Raw genomic sequence first — 23,173 nt, 5'->3', positions numbered from 1 at the left:
GGTCACATTGTACCCACATGAAGAAGCAGAGCAGGGAGAACAGTTCTGTCTTCATGGAGGTGACCTTGAGGTCCTCCTGCTCTAATCTCATTGGCCTGAACTTAGTAATAACAAGGCCTCAGCTATCTGTCAGGGCCGCTTTTACTCCTGCAAAAACTTAAGGTCCTCTGTAACTAAAAGGAAAACAGAATGACCCTGGGGTCTCTACCACAGGCAAATTGGCTACCTATTTGGGAGGAAAAGACCATTTTGTATCCTCATGTCATATGATGTATCAAAATAAATTCAAATAAATGAAATGGTTAGATATTTAGCTGAGAAACAAAATATGGGGGTATTTATCTGATCTCCACATGGGAAAGATATTTTTTCCAAGCATGAAGATAAAGGAAAATCATAAAGAGAGAGGTTGATAGATTTGAGGAAGAAGAAGTCAGAGAAATGTTTTCTTGCCTTTTCCAGCAACTGCAGTTGCTGCCTTTGAAAAGAGAGGAAGGGGGCCCTGAGCCAACGAATGCCGGCAGCCACTACAAGCTGGAAAATCAGGGAAACAGATTCTCTTCTAAAGCCTCTTGAAAGGGACCCAGCCCTGCCAACACCTTGATTTTAGCCCTAGAGTCCCATGTTGGACTTCTGATTTATGGAACTGTAAGATGGCGCATTTGTATTATTTTAACCACTAAGTTTGTGGTAATTTGTTATAACAGGGCTAGGAAACTAATCACCAAGTTTTGCACGTGTGTGTGAGAGAGAGAGAGAGAGAGAGTGTGTATGTGTGTGTGTATTTTTATTTATTATTGTTTTCTTTGTTTTTTGTTTGAGACAGAGTCTCATTCTGTCGCCCAGGCAATTGTGGCTCACTGCAGTCTCGATCTCCTGGGCTCAAGCAATCCTCCTACCTGAGCTTCACAAGTACCTGAAGCTATAGGCATGTGCCACCACACGCAGCTAATTTTTTTTTTTTTTTTTTGGTAGAGACAGGGTTTCACTATGTTGCCCAGGCTGGTCTCAAACTCTGGGCTCAAATGATCCACCTGCCCTGGCCTCCCAAAGTGCTAGGATTACAGGTATGCACCACCTTACCCAGTGTGCGTGTATCTTTAAATAGTGATGCTCTATGCTGATGAAGCAGACACTCTCAGCTACTACTGATGGGAATGTAAAGTACTGCTAACCCTCCTGAAAAACAGTTTGCGAGTATATTTCCTAAGATCTAGAGTGTTCACACATTTTAACTTACTGAACCTAAATAAATAATTTTGAAAGTAGCTAATATTCACATGCAAAGATTGTCACACCAGCATTATTAATATTAGCAAATAAGTTGTTGGAAACAACTGTCCAACTTTAGGAAAATGGTTAAATGAGACTTTATATATCTGTATAATACAATATCACAAAACCGTGAACAATTATTATAAAGAATAATGAAATGAGAAAATCCTTGATAGACCATAAAATGACTTAGTGCATAAGCTGTATATTCAGTATAGTATCTGTGGTTACCTATGTATGATTAAGTGTTGATTGATCGAGAGAGTGAGAGATGCATTAGGGAAAAAACTGAAAGAAGGAAAGACTGGAAAATCAAAATATTAGTAGTGGTTGTCTGAATTGGGGTATTCCATTTATAGATGATTTTTTTCTTCTTTATGCATTTCTTTTCAAAATTTTCTACTATGAATATGTATTAATATGTACTTTTAAACAAAAAGACAAAATAAAAGTTATGTGACAAGAAACAAGGAATGAAACAAAATGAGGGGAGGTAGACATCTCTCAGACCAGGACTAAGGCCATTTTTCCCCTGTGCATTGCTGAGAGATTATTGTATATGACCTTAATAAAAATCTTGTGAGAGAAACCGGGCTTGTTGGCTCACACTTGTAATCCCAGCACTTTGGAAGGCTGAGGTGGGTGGATTGCTTGAGGCCAGGAGTTCAAGAGCAGCGTGGCTAACATGGTGAAACCCCGTCTCTACTAAAAATATAAAAATTAGCCAGGCATGGTGGGGTGTGCCTGTAGTCCCAGCTACTCAGGAGGTGAGGCAGGAGAATAGTTTGAACCCAGGAGACAGAGGTTGCAGTGAGCTGAAATCACACCACTGCACTCCAGCCTGGGCAACAGAGTGAGTGAGATTCCATCCCCCCCAAAAAAAAAAAAAATTGTGAGAGGCCAGCCTCTGTGGCTTATGCCTATAATCCTAGCACTTTAGGAGGCCGAGGCAGGAGGATCACTTGAGGCCAGGAGGACTAGCCTGGGTAACATAGCAAGACCCTGTCTCTACAAAAAATTTAAAAATTAGGTGTGGTAGTGTGTGCCTGTAGTCCCAGCTACTTGAGAGGCTGAAGTGGGAGGGTCACTTGAGCCCAGAGGTCGAGGCTGCAGTGAGCTGCCTTCGCGCCACTGCAGTCCAGCCTGGGAGACAGAGCACGACCCTGCCTCAAAAAAAAAAAAAAAAAAAAAAAAATCCTGTGAGATAGAAAGTATCTTTGGAGAAATTGAAACAGAAAGAGAATGTGATTTACTAAGGATTATATGGTTAATAAATTTAGCTAAGACTAGAAGCTAAGCCCTGTGATAGCTAATCTAATATTATTTTCACTGTATTTTTTTATGTATTTTCTATAGCTGGTACTTGATAAGTTATTAAAAGCTTCTTTAGGGCCAAGACTGTAATGCTCATCTTCATATTCCCTTTAGTGCCTAGCTGCAGATGCCTTGACCATAGCAGCTACTCAATAGATATTTTTAATTGAATCATTGTTGACCAAAATTAATAAAGGATACAAAAATAAAATAGATTTTTATGAAAGAAAACTGAGGCTGTGATACCAAAGTTTTTGAAAGGCTCATTACTTTTCCACCATCACCTCTATTTCTCTTTTCCTGTCTTCCTTTTTCCTGTAGTTAATTCATAACATCTCTAACCCTTTTTGTTGCCCACCTTTTCTTGGGCTAAATAAAGGAAAACTATTTCCAGCACTTTTGCCATTTTCAACATCAAAAAAAATCCTGTAAACACATGACTTTTTTTAAAAGGTTTTTTTTTTTTTTTTTTTTTTTTTTTTTTTTTTTAAAGAATATGAGCTAAGAGTTTAGTTTGATATGGCATAATTAGGAATTGGGAGAAAGTTTCTGAACTATTGACATATTGAGTTTTGGAGGTAAGTATTTTTATGTATTCTAAATTACTTCATATTAAAAATATATAAAATTCAAATTCTGTATACTAGAATAGCACTGAGGAAGTATCTGCCAGATTTCGAAAAAGCCAACTCGAATGTTAGCATCAATGTTAGTCATAATAAACTAGAGGTTTATAAAGTAGGTTTATGAACAGAATAAAAATATTCTGTACTGTGTGCCTTTGGATTTAAGGAACATTGGATTTTCTTAACAATCAGTAGTTTTTTTTATTATTAACAGAGAACCTACAGAATGGGATCATGTGAGAGAGTAGAGATTTGTGGACTGATGAAATTAGCTATAATTTTGATTTCTAGTTCTGGCTAAGCCATTAGCTAGTTGTATGACTGGAGCTCCCTCCAATACTTTTTAAAGAAAGGAAAGTTATAAAATTATAAATGTGATTTTACATGTGTTATTAACTTTCTGGAAGGGGTTGGGTTATCTAGGTGAGGTCTGAAGTCACTTCCAGCTCTAAAGATTTTAATTCTAAAACATCATATTATTTAAGTAGAAATAATTTAGGAGTCATAGGTATTTCTTCCAGGATATCAGAAAGCAAAAGGTTAGGACACCAGAGTATTAAATGCAAGCTAAAATGTCAAGTACATTAGAAGATGTGAACTGTAGATCTTCAATTTGAACTTCAGCTATTGGCATTTGTCTGAAAAGCTATAGTCAATTGAATGATATAGAAAGAAATGCAGCTGTGCACCAGCGCGATCCCACGTGCCCCTGCAGGCATTGTCCTCTGTGGGCAGGGGCACTAATTGTGGGCAGTGGGACTCTGCAGCGCACCTGGGGCTGAGCCTGGCTGGGTCCTCTCCTATTCCTGCCACAGGCTAGCAGTCTCAGCAGTGCTGATGCTAGTGGGTAGCACCAGGTCTCGCTCCCTCGTCTCTACCATCCCTGCTCTGCCAGTGCAGGAGAAGTTCCCCTCTGATATTGTTTGGCTGTGTCCCCACCCAAATCTCATCTTTAACTGTAGTTCCCATAATCCCCACGTGTTGTGAGAGAGACCTGGTGGGAGGTAATTGAATCAGGGGTGGTTACCCCCATGCTGCTGTTCTTGTGATAGTGAGTCTCGTGAGATCTGATGGTTTTATAAAGGGCAGTTCCCCTGCGCACACTGTTTTGCCTGCCACCAAGTAAGGCATGCCTTTACTCCTCCTTCACTTTCCACCATGATTCTGAGGCCTCCCAGCCATGTGGAACTGTGAGTCCATTAAACTTCTTTTTCTTTATAAGTTACTCAGTCTCAGGTATGTCTTTATTAACAGCAGAGAATGGACTAATACACCCTCTCTCATCCACTTTTCCATCTGGCTTGTGGGGACGGGATGAGCCAGGCTCCAGAAGTAGACAGAGGCTAGGTAAGGAGGAAAAAAAGGGAAAAGGAGAAAGACTTCAGAGAGGAGGGAAGAAAAGGGAGTTGGAGGCCATGGGTTGGGAGGTGGATGGAGAAACAGGAGAGAGTTAAGGAGTCAGTATGAGGAGACTGGGCTGAAGGAGGAGGCACACATCTGCTTCCTGACAGATCTCTCATAGCTTGACCTGCAGAGGTGCAAGAGAAATGCAGTCCATTAACGGTGAGGATGCACCTGCTTTCATCAGGTGTGGAGTTTCAGGTAAGGAAGCAAGAGTCAGACCCCTTGAATTAACTAGTCCATTACTGGACAACTGCCTTTCTGCTCCAGAGCTTATTGCCCAGAAGACAAAACTGCCTCCTCACACTCCTAACTTCTGCCCACCCTTCCCAAGTCCACTGTGCTTGAGACAGTTATGTCACGTTGGCCTTGCTTTTAAAACACCCTAAAACATCTTTTTTTAAGCTTTATTTTGAGAATATTTGTTAGTCATCTTGTTTTTTGTATTACTGAATTTAAACTTGTTAAAATTTATCAACAGAACTGATCTGATGTATGCATTTGGATAACTTTGTGAAGTTTTGAAAACGCAGTTTAGTTGCATATTTCAGTGACTGCGCATCCCTGTACTGGGCCCAGTCTGTGAGTTCCCAAGAGCATCCACACTGCCTTAGCGCTATGGGAGTGAGGCCTGTGGGGACTGCCGCCATGATCCTGACCTACAAGGACCTTAACTTTTACCTAGCAAAACAAAACTGAGGCATGTAATGATGACAGACATTAATATTAAACCGTGTGGTTGACTTCACTATACTGAAGATTGTGAATCCCCCTCTTTCGTTTTTCTTTGTCGTTTTTAATAGTCAGCCCAGATCAGTAGGTATTAGTTTCTGAAAGCCAGCTTCTTTCATAAGTGCTTAGAAAGCATTAGGATAATTGTGAGTTGCATTTTATCTTTTAATGTGTGAAAGTGGAGAGACTTTTTAGTTCAGACTCTTCATTTAAGCTGGATGTTTTTTCTTTTCAGTTCACTTCGCTAAGCTTATATACCTAATTTTTATTCCTGCATCTGTTTCTTCTAGAAATAGTCTAAATCTAGATTTCGATTTCCTCATGAGTCTGACTTCCATGCTGAACACTCTACTGAAACTGCTTCTACTCAGACCACAAATGACCTCTTCTTTGCTGAATCTGGTGGTTACATTTCAGTTATCATAAATGATCTTTCTGTTTGATGTGATGTTGACCACTCGCTCTTATGTTCTTGGAACTCGTCTCTCCTTAGTTGCCGTGATACCAGTCTTTACTCTTTTACTTTTTTTCTGCCTTATAATGGCTCCTTCTCAATCATCTTGCTCGACTCCCATTCCTCTATTTTTAAAATGTTGTTATTCTCCAGTGTTTCTTCCCCAGCCCAATCCACCTACAACTTATATTTCTCAGCTCAGACTGCTTTTCTTAGCTTCTGGCCTATATTAGCCACATATTGGATGTTTGTACAGAGTTATTGGTGCCCTCCAGTATCCACCCCTTCTCCTGGCCATATATATTGTATTACCTTAACGGTTCTCCAGACCATCCGTCCTCCACCTCCCCACTGTGTTGCCAGTACCACTTTAAACCATGCCATAGAGTCCCTGTCCTGGATTCCATGCCTGAGGGTGTCCCATTCTGGCTTTCTTTCAGCCTTGCCCTTCCATGTGGGGTGAGGATTTCATAGGGCCAAGGGGATGTGCACACCCTGCCCTCTACCCTCTAGTCTTATGCACTAGCTACACAAGACCCCAGAAACAGGCCTTACAACAAGCCTCTTTCCCAGGCCTGCTCTTCCAAGAGTAGGCTGCATCCCTGCTGTGTACTTCCTAGGCCTAAGGGATAGCTAAGGGGCAGCTGTTTGGAGGGGATAGTTGGAGCTTAGATGGAGTTGGACCTTCAGCTCCACATGCGTATATGCAAAGCCTTGATATATAGGCCAGGGCCAGACGTCAGAAGAGAAGAAGGACATGCAGAGACCTCCATCTGTACTCTTGTCATAGGCAGCATAAGTATAGGGCCAGGCCTGACTATTGCCTTCTTTTTCTTTATATTCCTGCTACAGTGCTGGTATCACTGTACTTTTAGGGATTCTTAAGGGCAAGGGCTTTAGCTTTTTAATTTTACATTCTCATTTGCCTATCACAGTGCCTACCCAACACATGGTGACTACTCAATATATGGTTGTTGAATTAAGTAATAAATGCATAGTTACCATTTTATAATTATTTTATTTCCTTTATTATCATTTTAAAGAGGTTATGGTAATGTTCATATGATTTTATGATGTCCTAGGGGCAATATTTTTGCAGAAAAAATATACTCTAATTTGCATTCCTATTAAATGGAAAAATTAGACTTAATGTATAAAGCAGAATTTTATTTTTAAATATCTTTTTACAAATTTATTTCATGAAATGATGTTTCTTAATGGTAGGTGGTAGAAAATAGTGTCAGGCAAACATGAAAATCTTGATATTACAGATTACTGTAACATCACAGTCCCCAGGACAACAGTGCTTATGACCAGTTATAACACATTAGAAGCTGCTGAACCCTGAGGGACGCTAGGATATAAGTGTCAGAAGGAGCAGGACTAAGTTCTGGAAAACTACAAAGTGCTGGGAGGAGTGGGACTGGGTTTCCCTGCCAGGTTTCTCATGAATTCAGAGGATAACTAGTTCTCCTACTGAGCTTGTTTATGAAGAGTGTGTGTATGATGACTTTTAATGCAAAAGCATGTAATTATCTAAAATTGGAGTAACTTTACAACACCACATAAGCTTATTTTAATTCCTGAGGTGGTTTTTTACTATAACTTATATGCCCTAGATTGGCCTCCCAAGTTCAAGGACCTTTAAACCAAGAACCCATCTGAAGTGTCCCTGGTGCTATTCCTTCTTTGGATACTACTTTAATACGTACTGTATTGTAGTGAGAAATGTTCTGGTCTAAGAGTCAAGTAAACTGGATTTGGGTGGCCCTTAAATTATCTGAAACTCACACATTCTCTGACTCTTAGGTCAGACTCTGCTGCTTGGGTAATAGTCTATTTGTGATTCCACTGAGAGGTAACAAAGAGTTAAGCCATGGCAATAATTTGAGTTTTATACCTTAACTCTGAAGAGCTTCTCTTCTCTTTCTTTCTTTCTTTCTTTCTTTCCTTTCTTTCCTTTCTTTCTTTTCCTTCCCTCCCTCCCTCTCTTTTTTCCTTCCTTCCTTCCTTCCTTCCCTCCCTCCCTCCCTTTCTTCTTTTTCTTTCCTTTCTTTTTTTTCCTTCTTTTTTTTTTGAGACAAAATCTCGCTCTGTCGCCCAGGTTGTAGTGCAGGGGCACAATCTCTGCTCACTGCAACCTCTGCCTCCCAAGCTCAAGCGATTCTCGTGCCTCAGCCTTCTGAGTAGCTGGGATGCCCAGCTAATTTTTGTATTTTTAGAGGAGGTGGGGTTTTGTCATGTTGGCCAGGCTGGTCTTGAACTCCTGGCCTCAAGTGATCCACCCACCTCGGCCTCCCAAAATGCTGGGGTTACAAGCATGAGCCACTGTGCCCAGCCAGGAGTCCTGCTTTCTTATCAGTCTTTTTGTTTTTGATTTATTTCTTCCATGTTCTCCTTCTACCCTTAACATTTTTAGACATAGTAAAGTTTACTCATTCCAAGCCTTCTAGTTGACATGAGTCTAATACCTCATTAAAAGTATCAAATATCAAAGCAGTTACTTTATGAGTCATCACACACTGTCTCATTGTTGTGCCATCACATGCAATGATTAAAACCACTTAATGACGTTATTGCTGGAACATTTCTGTAATAAAATTGCTGTGGGACAGCTTTGGTTCTACTGGCTTTTGGAGGAAGTAAACAGTTTAAATCGTTTCTGTCATCTGGAAAATAATTCCCCTTACACAGAGAGATTTAAATGTCTTGAGTTTTTTAAATTTAGTAATATCAATGACACTTGGAGCTATGTTGCCTTCATATAATTTTTCCAACATTACGAAGCTATGGGCAGCCCTAATTCACATATTTCACTTCCCACTCACTTCTGTTTCTACATTAGGGCCCTTCCTCTCCCCATGTGCCTGTTTATTTTTCTCTTCTGCATTCAGCAAACTTTTTTTTCTAATTGGCTTAAGATGGCAGTTTAAAAAAAAAAAGAGGATTTGAGACGCACATAGTGCTTAGAAAGCAAAACAAGCAGAAGAAAAAATGAGTTCATATCATGAAAATGTCACATGTACTGTCCCTTCCCTTTCCTCTACCTCCAGGGCAAGAGAGGTTGACACGTCTCCCTTTCTTGTCTATGCTTCCTTTGGACTTCTGGCCTCTTTTCTACTTCAAGGCAGCTCTTAAATGTGAACATGTATATTGGGGGTGGGGGAGTAATGGGAGAAGAGAGTTCCTTGTTGACAAGGAACAGGAGTGCTAAGTAGAATATTGGGAAAAGGTCAGCAAGAGAACAAATGGAATGGAAAAAAGAAACTGCTTTTCATTAATCCTTACAATTAAAGTCAGAATTAGAGTATGAGGACTGGAAGGGACTTAGTGGTCCTGTCATTAACAGTACCCTAACCTAACAGATGCTCCGTAAATGCATATTCAGCTTAAACTGATCTCATTTCACGAGGGAAGAAATGGAACCCCACAAAGTTAGGTATTGTTCAGGGCTAGCTCTGAGCTCAGCTGGAACCCAGGTCCTCCGGTTCCTCAACTACCTTTTCTATTAGAAGATATTTTAATGAGTCTTTCATTTTTTGTATTTCCACCATTTGGCAAAGAGTGGGTATGAAATGTTGAGCTCAACTATAAGGCTGGTGGCATTTAGTAGGTCTGTTAATGAGTGGCAGTCTAGTAGAAGGAGTATGGATTTTGGAATCAGACCTGGATCTAAACTTCATCTCTGCCTGTCAGCACTTGGGCAAGTTTCTTAATCTTTCCAAACCTAGGATTTTTCATCTCAGTAAATGGGGATCATAATAGCTTCCACTTAGTGTTGTTATAACAACTAAATGAAGCAAGGTTCTAAATACTTACAAGAAGTACTTACTTTGATGTGTGGCACAAATCATAGGTCACAGTAAATATTTGTGAAATGAATAAATGGTAACTATTACTATGTTTGATCTCCCTCATAGGGAGTCAGCATACCTTTTTTAGAAGGTAAATCAACATGTCTTTTAGGCATGTCATATTCTTTACAGATACGTATACTTATTGCCATAGTTAAAAACTGCTGTTTGGCTCATTTCTTTTTGTCTTAGAAAATGCCTGTTTCAAATACCTCACAGCCTTTTAATTTTTAAATTCCAGATTAATTCATGGAGGACAGATGTTAAATGGATTGGCAGGTCCAACTGTAATGAATGCAGCACCATTTCTCTCCACGACGTGGTTTTCTGCAGATGAAAGGGCCACAGCCACAGCTATTGCATCAATGCTCAGTTATCTTGGGGGAGCATGTGCATTTTTAGTTGGACCACTTGTTGTTCCAGCTCCCAATGGGACATCACCTCTTCTTGCTGCAGAGAGCAGCAGGGCGCATATTAAAGATCGCATAGAGGCTGTGTTATATGCAGGTAATTTGAAGTTTATTTTCTTCTTGTTATACTTTGTCTTTTATCTCAATCATCTTCACTCTACTTTTTGTATAACAGATACCTTCATATGAAATACTTGAGAGGACTAATATGTAAATTTACATACACTGTGCATTCCTTGTCATATGATATAGAGATGCTTAATTAAAACTTAACACCCTTCCTAGGAAGTTAAATTTTAAATTTATTATTGCCACATGGAGGGTTATTTCTTAATTTTAGTCTTTTCATCTATTTACAGTTAAGCACCGTATAACACATTTTCTGTGTCCTCTCTAGATATCTTATCAGGATATAAAACGTCGTGACTGACAATAACCATTTGTTAAACATCTATCTGATGGTAGATGTTAAGCCCATTTTCTCCCTTGTAGTTTCTCCATTATTAGCCATGTTCTGTAACCTTATTTACCTTGATCATCTACAGTTTATCCTCATTTCCTACTCTCTTTATGTTTAGTCTGTTATCAGGGATACTGACCTTTCTAAAATATTCTTTGAATTATTTTATTTCTAGAGTCAAGCCCTGGTCCACTCTTATAGCATAGTCTCCTACAGATTTTCATAGATATAGCCCCTCTCTCCATATGCCTGTTTATTATTTCCTCTACATTCAGAAAACTTTTTGTAGGTGTTTACTATATGCCAAGCACTGTGCTGAGCACTAGGAATTGGTAAGGTCAATGATGAGACAATTATAATACAAATCAAGATATACAGAGGTTGGGAGACCTAACTTGCCTGGGTTTATAGGGAAGTTGAGGGGGCAGGAAAGGCTTCAACAAGAATATAATAATTAAAGTTAAGAATTTTGTAGGAGTTCACCAAGTGTTTGAGTGGTTAGTGTATTCCATACAGAGGGAACAGTAACTGCAAAGGCAGGGAAGGTATGAGAGAGCTCAGTATGTCTAGGGAACTGCAAGTAATTGAGTATGGCTGGAGTGGTGTAAATGTGTTTGGGTATGGGTAACAACTGGCAGAAAATGAGACTGGAATGATAAGGGACCCAGTTATAATGAACCTTGTTTTAACCTTTTTGTTCACTTATCAATTTCACAAACATGTTTTGAACGCCCGTGTATCTGTCACTATGCGAGTCACTGAGATAGGCATGGTTCCTGGTGTAACAGAACTTAGTGTCCTGAATGATACAGACAGGTAAACAATTGTAAAATAGAGCAGTGAGTATTGTAAACCAAAGGCCTACAGTTGCTCTGAGAGCTCGGAGAAGGAGCACCTAACCCAGATTTTGGAGGTAAAGTAGAGCTTCCTGGAGATGCAGCTTCTAAATCAGAGCCTGAGGAATGAGAGAACGATGGTTAAATACAGTAGGCAGGAAGATTACACTATAGAGAGGAAACTTGAAGGAGAAGCGCAGTGAACGGAGACACCCTGGTATGTTCAAGCCCAGAGTGGCTTAAATCTAGTGAGAGTACTAGTAGGTGAAGCTAGAGAGGAAAGCAAGCCCCACACAAACCTTCTAAGCAGGGCTGAAGGGTTTAAGGTTCACCACATTGTAGGCAAAGGCCACACTCTGAAGAACTGTACGTCAGAGAATTATTTGATGACATTTACATTTCAAAATATGGTTTAGAAGGATTAAAACTGAAAGCAAGGGTAGCAGCAGTATATAAAGCATTTCACCTCCTTTACACAACTTATTCCTTTTAAAGAAAAAATAAAAATGTAAAAATGAGTAAATAAAACTGAACGCATGTGAAATATAAGTTTTAAACTTTATTTATTGAAAACCTAAGCAATGATTATATTTTTTACATGATGTTAAGCACTGTCAAGCATGTATCAATGCAGTACATGCAGCTAATGGTTCCCATGCAGTCAAGCAGAAGCCCCTGCTCAAAGCTTCCCAATTACTTCTTCATTGCTTTCATGTTTGCCAATCTGCCTTTCTGAAAGACTGTCCCATGACTTCATTCTATTCAAAATACTGTACTAGAATTGTCATTTTAAAAATTTAAAGATTCTTAAATTATTCCCGACAAAAGTAACATAAGAAAAGTAAACTACAGATCCAGATCTCAGATGAGTATAAACACAAAAGTCCTGAACAAAATACTAGCAAACTGATTCCAGCAACATATATCATAAAACGGATGATATACCATGACTAAATGGGATTTATTCCAGCAATGCAAGGTTGGTTTAACATTCAAAACTCAATTTATGTAATGTATCATATCAGCAGATAAAAGGGAAAAAACATGATCATCTTAAAAGATGAAGAAAAAGCATTTGACAAATCCAACACCCTTTCAATGAACTGGAAACAATGAATTAGGAATAGACAGGAACTCTCTCAACCTAATAAAAAGCATCTATTAGAAACCCACATGCCTGTAATCCCAGCACTTTGGGAGGCCAACAAGGGAGGATCACTTGAGGCCAGAAGTCTGACACCAGCCTGGCCAACATAGCAAAACCCCATCTCTACTAAAAGTACAAAAAAAATAGCCGGACATGATGGCACATGCCTGTAATCCCAGTTACTCAGGAGGCTGAGACACAAGAATCGTTTGAGCCTGGGAGGCAGAGGTTGTAATGTGAGCCAAGATCACACCACCGCACTCCAGCCTGGGTGACAAACAAAAAACCTGCAGGTAACATCACATTTCACTTCTAGGGTTATGAACAAGACAAGGATGTCCATTTTTCCATGCCTTTTTAAAACTGTGCTGTAGGTTCTAGGCAGTATCACTGAACAAGAAAAGCAAAAGATATCCAGATTGTAAAGGAAGTAGTAAAGAATATCTCTGTTGAAAATGATGTGATCTTGAATACAGAAAATTCTCTGGAGTTCACTAAAAACTATTAGATAAAAAAAAAAGAGCTTAGCAAAGTTTTATGGTACAAGATTAATATGTAAAAATCAATTGTCTATATATTGGCAATGAACAATCTTAACATGCAATTCAATTTGCAATAGCATCAAAAAGAATAAAAGGTTTAGGAATAAACTTAACAAATGAAGTGCAGAACTTATAATCTGAAGACTACCACTGTTGAAAGAAATTAAAGAAGACCTAAATAAATGGAAAGACATTCCATGTTCATGTTGGGAGGTTTAATATTGTGAAGATATCCCCAAATTTATCTGCAAATGTAGTGCAATCCCTTTTAAAATCCCAGCTGCCTTTGTTGCAGAAATCGACAAGGCGATCCTGAAATTTACATGGAAATGCAAAGGACCAGCAATATCCAAAACAATCTTGAAAAGGAACAAAATTGGAGAACTCACACTTCTCAACTACAAAACTTATTACAAAGCTATAAGATAGCATAGTACCGGCATAAGGATAGGCATATAAATCAGTAGAATAGAAATGAGATTCTAAAAAAGTGATACTGCCTAGAAATGCCATTACATTTATGGTCAATTGATTTTTCAGAAGGGTCCCAAGATGATAAGGGAAAAAGTCTTTTCAGTAAATGGTACGGGAATAACTGAATATCCAAATTCAAAAGAATGAATTTGAACCCCCTTGTTAACTCAAACCTAAATGTGAGAGCTAAAACTATAAAACTCTTGGAAGAAAACTAACGAGTAAATCTTTATGACCTTGGATTAGGTGAAGCCTTTTTTATAAAAGACACCAAAAGCACCAGTGACAAAGGAAAAAAGATAAATTAGACTTCATCACAATTTGAAACTTTTGTGTTTCAAAGAATGCAGAGAGTGAAAAAGACAGTCCACAGAATGGGAGAAAATGATTGCAAATCATATATCTTATAAGGGACTTATATCCAGATTATATAAAGCATTCTTACAACTCAACAACAGAAAGACAACGCCATTAAGAAGTGGGTAAAGGACTCAAACACCTTTCTCCCAAGAAAATACACAAATGTTCATCAAACACATGAAAAGATACTCAATGTCGTTAGTCATTAGGGAAATGCAAATCAAAACCATGATAAGTTACACTTCACACCCAGTAGGATTGCTAGAATCAATAAAATGGAAAATAATAAAGTACTGGCAAGAAAGTGGAGAAATTAGAACCCTCATACATTCCCATATGTGGGAATGTAAAATGGTGTAGCCGCTTTGGAAACAGTTTCACAGTTCCTCAAAATGTTAAACAAAGATTACCATACAATCCAGAAATTCCATTTCTAGATATATATCCAAGTGAAATGAAAACATACACCCATGTAAAAATGTATACATGAGCATTATTTATAATAGTGAAAAAGTGGAAACAACCCAGATGTCTATCTACTGATAAGTGGATGAACAAAATGTGGTGTATCTGTACAATGGAATATTATTTGACAATAAAAAATACTAAAGTACTGATACATACTCCAACGTGAATGACCCTTGAGAACATTATGCAAAGTGAAAGAAGCCAGTCATAAAAGACCACATATTATATGATTCCATTTATAGGAAATGTCCATAATACTCAAATCTATAGGGACTAAAAATAGATCAGAGGTTGCCTAGGACTGGGAGATTGAGAGTAATGGGTACAAAGTTTCTTTTTGGGATGTTGAAAAAATTCTAAAATTGATTGTGGTTATGATTGTACAATTCTGCTAGTAAATGAAAAACCACTAGATTGTGCACTTTAAATGTGTGCATTGTATGTCATGTGAATAATATCTCAGTGAAGTTGTTTGCAAAAATGCCAATAGATGGTCAAAGAATATGAATAAGGCAATCATGGAAGACATACAAGTGGCCAATATGCATATTTTAGGTGCTCATTCAGTATTACTAATAATTAAAATAACTCTAAATTAGAACAGTTCATTAATTTCTTGTTGCTCCTCAGATTGACAAATAATGAACAGATTGAGAACACCAAAAAAAAAAAAAAGAAAGAAGAAAAGGAATCTGTTAACAATCTTCTGTTTAAAAAAATAGGAATCTTTAAATTTCTAACTGAATTAAACAGAATTATCTGTGGTTAATTGTCTTTTAGGAATGTTGTCCTTTTTTCTAAGAATATATATATCCCTAGAATTAAAATTATCCAACTGAAAAGACCTCTAGAAATCACTAAATTCAATCCCTTTATTGGCCTAGAAAGATTAAGGGATTTGTTCAAATTACAAGCTAATTAATGGCAGACAGGTCTATATTCCAAGTTTCTTGACTTTTCTACTAGTGCTGTGCTTTTCTACAAAATTGGACATGGTTATCAAAAGCTGGAACTTCCAAGTGCCAGAATTATAGAGGGAAAGATTGGGATGCTAGAACCTTCCCTTCTATAATGGAGACAAATTAAGATTGTTTGGGTATTCATTTTACTTCTGATTGTTTAATACTCTCCATTAGCTAGTCTTGTGTTTAAATTCTATTCTCTGTCTCTTGGTCTCTTATTTTTGGATGCTTTCTTGTTCAAATTTCCCATACAGTCTGTAAATTGGGTCTGTCTTACACAATGCATCAGACTATCCTATTATGAATCAAACAAACCTGCTATCCTGTTATTTCTTACCAGTTTTTTTCTGAGCACCATACTTATTAGACAATCATCCTAGACCTGTTTCACAATCTCTTTTATAGTAATGTACTGTTGGCTTTTAATGTTGGCTTTTCTCCATAAGGCAACATTTGTTTACTTCCTCAGTCTTTTTATCTGTGTGCCATAGTACCAGCCTATACATCATTGTTAGTATAACCTCTTACCAATTACTTGCTGAAATTTATATCTTTATATATTCATTTCTTTTTAACTAGACTGAGCAATCTTGGCTAGATACTATATTTTGCTTATCTCTATATGGCTCAGACTCAGTTGATACTTAGTAAATATTTGTTAGATAAATAAATACGTGAGAGGCCGGGCATGGTGGCCCACACCTTAATTCCGGCATTTTGGGGGGCTGAGGCAGGAGAATGGCTTGAACATCACTTGAGCTCAGGAGTTTGAGACCAGCCTGGACAACATGGTGAGACCCTATCTCTAAAAAAATAAAAAATAAAAATTAGCCTGGTATGGTGGCATGCATCTGTGGTCCCAGCTACTTGGGAGGCTGAGGCAGGAGGATCACTTGAGCCCAGGAGGTCAAGTCTGTAGTGAGCCATGTTCATGCCACTGCATTCCAGCCTGGGTGACGGAGTGAGACCCTGTTTCAAAAAACAAATAAATACTTGAAGTCTTCAACTTTTTGTGTTTCCTGGTTAACATTTTACCTATTTTTTTCTTTCAGAATTTGGAGTTGTCTGCTTAATATTTTCTGCAACACTAGCTTATTTCCCACCCCGACCTCCTCTTCCTCCCAGTGTTGCTGCAGCTAGCCAGCGGCTGAGTTATCGGAGAAGCGTTTGTAGATTATTAAGGTAAATATACTGAGAGTCACTGGATGGCTTTGACTGACATCTTCAAGATAACTTCAGATTTTTAAAAAATAATTTAATATAGTAATTTTTCAGCAACCTATTAGGTTGTAATTGATAAAATACTAATTGAATATTTTAGATTTCCTACGAGAAATCTATCTTGAAAAATCACCAAAAACAAAAACCTCTATAATTTTTGCCTTCTCTACATATCACCTATACTATTATTTGCTTAATGTTTTAAAAATCAAATATTTTATTCTTCTTAAATAATTTTCTTTTATAAAGAATCCCATATCATACAATAGTGTCTGTGAAATCATGGATTCTATGTGTTATACTTTTCCTAATATGCACATTATTTTAATTTACTATGTGTTTGTTAAGGCATATTAAAATAAGCAGGTGCTAGTCAATACAAAGTGAATAAAATAAATAATATTATTCACGTATCACCTGAAATCATTTTATGTACCAGCAGTAGGATCATACTTTAAGAAACCTAATATATTATTTAATTTTATTGCTTTAACTTAAGTGTAGTTAGATTAAACTCTACTCTTGAAGGCTCAAATGCCCAGTACTGAATTTAATTATTGGGATATATAAAACACCACTATTGATTATGATTTGCAATTGGACCACTAGACTTTGTCATTTGAAATTTTTTCACAGTTAGTTGTAATGAGTTTTTATTGATTCTTCAACAACTCTCTCTAAATTGGTTCTTTCTTTCCTTGGGTTCCTCTCCCCAGATGGTAAGTTTCTTGTGGTCAAGAAGTAGTATCTATGTCTTTACATCTGCTGCAATAATACTGTCCAATAGGAATAAAATGCAAGCCACATAAGTAATCTTACATTTTCTGATAGTCTTCAATAAATTTTTAAAAATCAAAATCATATCAAGTATCTTCTCTGACCACAGTGGAATAAAACTAGAAATCACCTCCAAAAGGAACCCTCAAAACCGTGCAAACACACGGAAATTAAAGTCTGCTCCTGAATGATTTTTGGGTTAACAATGAAATCAAGATGGAAATTAAATTCTTTAACATGAACCGTAATAGTGATATAAGTTATTAAAACCTCTGGGATACAGCAAAAGCAGCGCTAAGAGGGAAGTTTATAGCACTAAATGCCTACATCGAAAAGTCTGAAAGATTACAAATTGACAACCTAATGTCACACCTCAAGAAACTAGAGAAACAATAACAAAAAACCAAAGCTAGCAGAAAAAAAGGAAAAAACAAAGATCAGAGCAGAACTAAATGAAATTGAAACAAAAAATACAAAAGATCAGTAAACCAAAAAGCTGGCTATTTGAAAAGATAAACAAAATTGATACCCCATTAGCTAGATTAACCAAGAAAAGAAGATTCAGATAAGCTCAATTAAAAATGAAAATAGAGATGTTACAGCCAACACCACAGAAATACAAAAGATCATTCAAGACTACTATGAACACCTCTCTGGACACAAACTAGAAAATCTAGAGGAAATGGATAAACTTCTGGAAACATACAATGCTCCTAGATTAAATCAGGAAGAAATAGAAACCCTGAACAGACCAATAATGAGCCGTGAGATTGATTCAGTAACTTAAAAATTGCCAACCAAGAAAAGGTCATGGTCAGATTGGCCAGATGGATTCACAGTTGAATTCTACCAGACTTTCAAAGAAGAATTGATACCAATCCTACTGAAACTATTCCAAAAGATTGAGAAAGCGGGAATCCTCCCTAACTCATTTTATGAAGCCATCATCCTGATACCAAAACCAGATTGAGAAAGAGGGACTCCTCCCTAAGTCATTCTATGAAGCCAGTGTCACCCTGATACTGAAACCGGAAAAAGACATTAACAAAAAAGAAAACTACAGGTCAATAGCCTTGATGATCAGAGATACAAAAATCCTTAATAAAAATACTAGCTAACTGAATCCAACGGCACATCAGAAAGATAATACACCATGATCAAGTGAGTTTCATACCAGAGATTGTTTAAAATACGCAAGTCAAATGTGATATATCACATAAACAGAATTAACAACAAAAACAATGTGATCATCTTAATAGATGCAGAAAAAGCATTCAGTAACACCTCTTTATGATAAAAACCCTCAATAAACTAGGCATAGAAGGGACATACTTCAGAATAAAAGCCATATGTGACAAACCCACAGCCAACATCATACTGAATGGGAAAACTTGAAAGTATTTCCCCTGAGAACTGGAACAAGACAAGGATGCCCACATTCACCACTTCAGTTCGAAAGTACTGGAAGTCCCAGCCAGAACAGTCAGGCAACTGAAAGAAATAAAGGGCATCCAAACTGGAAAAAGAGAAGTCAAACTATCACTGTTTGCCAATGATATGATCATATACCTGAAAAACCCTAAAGACTCTTCCAAAAGACTCCTAGATTTGATAAATGAATTCAGTAAACTCAGGTTACAAAATCAGTGTACACAAATCAGTAGCACTGCTCTACACCAACAATGAGAAAGCCAAGAATCAAATGAATAACTCAGTCCCCTTTACAATAGCTGCAAAAAAATTAAAATACCTAGGAATATTCTTAACCAAGGAGGTGAAATGTCTCTACAAGAACTACAAAACACTGCTGAGAGAAATCATAGATGACACAAACAAATGGAAACACATTCCATGTTCATGGATTGAAAGAATCAATATTGTGAAAATGACCATACTACCCAAAATGATCTACAGATTCAGTGCGGTTCCTATCAAAATACCAACATCATTTTTCACAGAATTAGAAAAAGAAATCCTAAAATTCATATGTAACCAAAAAAAAGCCCAAATAGCCAAAGCAATCCTAAGCAAAAGGAACAAATCTGGAGGCATCACATTACCTGACTTCAAATTATACTACAAGGGTATAGTTACTAAAACAGCATGGTACTAGTATAAAAGTAGTCGATGGAACAGAATAGAGAATTCAGAAATGAGGCCAAATACATACAACCAACTAATCTTCAACAAAGCATACAAAAACATAAATTGGAGAAAGGACACCCTATCTAATAAATAGTTCTGGGAAAACTGGCAAGCCACAAGTAGAAGAATGAAACTGGATCTCTATCTCTTACCTTATACAAAAATAAACTCAAGATGGATCAAAGACTTAAATATAAGATCTGAAACCATAAAAATTCTAGAAGATAATGTCAGAGAAACACTTCTGGACGTTGGCCTAGGCAAAGAAGAATTCATGACTAATACCCTAAAAGCAAATGCAATAAAAACAAAAATAAATAAATGGGACCTAATTAAACAAAAAGTTTCTGTACAGCAAAAGTAATCAGAGTAAACAAACAGCCCACAGAATGAGCGAAAATATCTGCAAACTCTGTATCTGACGGGAGACTAATATCTAGAGTCTACAAGGAACTCAAACAGATCAGCAAGAAAAAAAAAATCTCATCAAAAAGTGGGCAAATGACATGACCAGAAGACATTTCTTAGAAGAAGACATACAAACAGCCAACAAACATAGAAAAAAAATGCTCAACATCACTAATCATCAGGGAAATGCACATTAAAACCACAATTAGATACCACCTTACCCCTGCAAGAATAGCCATTATTAAAAAGTCGAAAAACAATAGACATTGACATGGATGTGGTGAAAAGGGAATGCTTATACACCACTGGTAGGAATGTGAGTTAGTACCACCTCTGTGCAAAACAGTATGGAGATTCCTTGAAGAACTAAAAGGAGATGTACCATTCAACCCAACAATCCCACTACTGGTGTCTACCCAAAGGAAAAAAGTCTTTGTATGAAAAAGACACATGCACATGCACATACATGTTTATAGCAGCACAATTTGCAATTCCAAAGATATGGAACCAACGTAAGTGCCCATTGACCAATGAGTAGGAAAAGAAAATGAGTATATATACACCACAGAATACTACTCAGCTGTAAAAAAGAACAAAATAATGCTTTTTACATCAACTTGTAGGGAGCTGGAAGCCATTATTCTAAGTGAAGAACTCAGGAATGGAAAATCAAACACTGTATGTTCTTACTTATAAGTGGGAGCTAAGCTATGGGTAGGCAAAGACAGAGTGATATAGTGGACTTTGGACACTCAGAATGGGGAGGATGGCGGAGAGTGAAGGATAACAAACTCCATATTGGGTACACTGTACACTACTCAGGTGGCAGGTGCACCAAAATCTCAGACTTCACCACTATCCAATTCATCCGTGTAACCAAAAATCATTTGTACCCCAAAAGCTATTGAAATTTTTTAAAATTTGTTTTAATTCTTTGTATATTTGGGATAAAGATCTTTGAAAATTTTTAATAATCTTATTTTAACAGGAAAAATAAGTAAAATTAATTAGAAATAAGTAAAATTAATAAGTAAAATTAGTTTTAAGAAATGAGTAAAATCAATTTTAGTAGCATATTGTTTAACCAAGCATATCTAAAGCATTATTTTAACATGTAATCAATATTAAAACTTATTAATGAGATATGTTATTCATATAACATCTTTGATATCCAGTGGGTATTTAGCACTTAAAGCACATGTCAATTTGGACATTAAATTTTTACTGGAAATACCTGATTTCTAGTGGAATTAAGTGGAATACTTTAGATATCACTAAATTTACAGTTGAAAAACTATTTATCGAGCAATGTCTCTTGTATTGCACTGTTTATCCTAAGTTAAAAATAAATAGTTTCTGAAATTTTGAATCAACAGACATTTGCTATCATTAGAAAGGATCTTAGATTCTATATTCTATAGGCCATTGTTTGGGACTTAATTGCAGATCTTACACTTTTGTAGAATACTGTTTTTATTCTTTTCCTCATAATTTTTAACAAATTTCCACAGCTAAAAACAATCCTTTTACCATCTCTTCATCTAAAATGCTTTTCTTTTTCTACAGGGATCCAAACCGTTTTATAGCTGGCCAAATTATAAGTTCAGATCTGCTAAAAATCATTTAAATGTTCGTTGGACATTTAATTCTGATTTCAGGCAACTAATTTTCTTGGTTCTTTTTTGATCATTGAAAAGAAACGTCTATAAAATTGACCATGTGTTTGCTAAAATGTCTTTTAGTATTATTCACTTAATTATTCTAAACTTTTTTTCCACAGCAGACATTTTATTTTGCTCTGCTGTGGCAAATTGTATTGCCATTCACTGTGAAGTTTTCAACATGCCTTCTTCTATTTTGGTCTCTTCTTTCTACAGGAAATATTCAAATACACAAATTACAATGTCACATGTCACATCAGTGTGTAGAAAAAAATAATTAGAACTGAATCCATTCATTGACACCAATATCAGTGATGGATTATAATACTAGAGACAACACATGCCCCAATGTGCACACTATAAATATCTTAGTGTTGCAGCTGTTAAAGTAAAATGTAGGCCGGGCGTGGTGGCTCACGCTTGTAATCCCAGCACTTTGGGAGGCTGAGGCGGGCAGATCACGAGGTCAGGAGATGGAGACCACGGTGAAACCCCGTCTCTACTAAAAATACAAAAAATTAGCCAGGCATGGTAGCGAGGCACGAGAATGGTGTGAACCCGGGAGGCGGAGCTTGCAGTAAGCCGAGATGGCGCCACTGCACTCCAGCCTGGGTGACAGAGCGAGACTCTGTCTCAAAAAAAAAAAAAAAAAAAAAAAAAGAGTAAAATGTACTCCTACCAAACAGAGTTACGTTTAATGGAAAAGTAACTTTCACTGCTTCTACTTCAAATTTAGATTTAAATTAGTTAAAATGAAATAAAATTAAAAACTCAGTTACTTGATTGCACCAGCCACATTTCAAATGCTATGTAATATTGTTTTTCAAACTTTGGTTTACAGCCAACTAATTCAGTGAGTTGACAGCCATTTTCTTTAAGCAAAGTAGAATGGAATAAAATAGAATAGAAAATATTATTTCATCACATGTAATAAGGATACCTTCTTTTAGACTTTTGTTTCAGTATATATGTTGCATATAGGTAGGTCACAAAGTAAAAATAAATTTCTTATGCTGGGGTACAGTAAAAAGTTTTTGAAAATCACTTCTCTGACGAGTTAATGGGTGCAGGAAATCAACATGGCACATGGATACATATGTAACAAACCTGCACATTGTGCACATGTACCCTAAAACCCTAAAGTATAATAAAAAAAAAAAAAAAAAGAAAATCACTTCTCTGTAGCACATAGTACATTGCCTTTCACATAATAGGTAAAAAAAAAATGTTAGGTTGAATTGTGATTAGTGGCACACATTTGTAAGATGATAGTTTAAAATGATCGTTTTTTAAAAACAATGCCACTTAAGTAAATTTTTTTCCATGCAAACCTAGCTGTAGATGTTAGATAGCAATAGAGAAAGGTAGAGAGGTAGATTGGGGTCATATTTTGACATACTAATAATTTTGGACTGTTCTGTAGGAAATAATGAGTCACTGAAGGATTTTAAGCCAAGGAGTTATGTACAGGATTGTTCTGACAAGGAAAAACCATTAACTTAAAATTGCCCCCCCCAACCCCTTTGACTTGTGTTTACTTCTAATTACCCTAGAGTCAAACTCTTCATTCTGTTTAAACCGTAAAGTGTAAGATCTTCCTTCTCTATAAACAGTCCTTTTCACCAGTACCTAACATTCCTTTGTCT

At 36.9% G+C, this 23,173-nt stretch overlaps 1 protein-coding gene across 1 annotated transcript in view; it reads left to right on the top strand.

Moving 5' to 3' along the window:
* SLC49A4 (solute carrier family 49 member 4) overlaps window positions 1-23,173 on the top strand; it is an 81,799-nt gene that overhangs the window by 21,706 nt on the left and 36,920 nt on the right. Inside the window, exons 3-4 of the mRNA XM_032150014.2 lie at window positions 9,898-10,163; window positions 16,368-16,497. Of these exons, the coding sequence (XP_032005905.1) occupies window positions 9,898-10,163; window positions 16,368-16,497 (396 nt within the window). The remainder of the gene's footprint in view (window positions 1-9,897; window positions 10,164-16,367; window positions 16,498-23,173) is intronic.

This window comes from Hylobates moloch, unplaced genomic scaffold (genome assembly GCF_009828535.3).
Source record: "Hylobates moloch isolate HMO894 unplaced genomic scaffold, HMol_V3 SCAFFOLD_4, whole genome shotgun sequence".
Classification (NCBI taxonomy): Eukaryota; Metazoa; Chordata; class Mammalia; order Primates; family Hylobatidae; genus Hylobates; species Hylobates moloch.
This window is presented reverse-complemented; position numbering and strand designations above follow the sequence as displayed.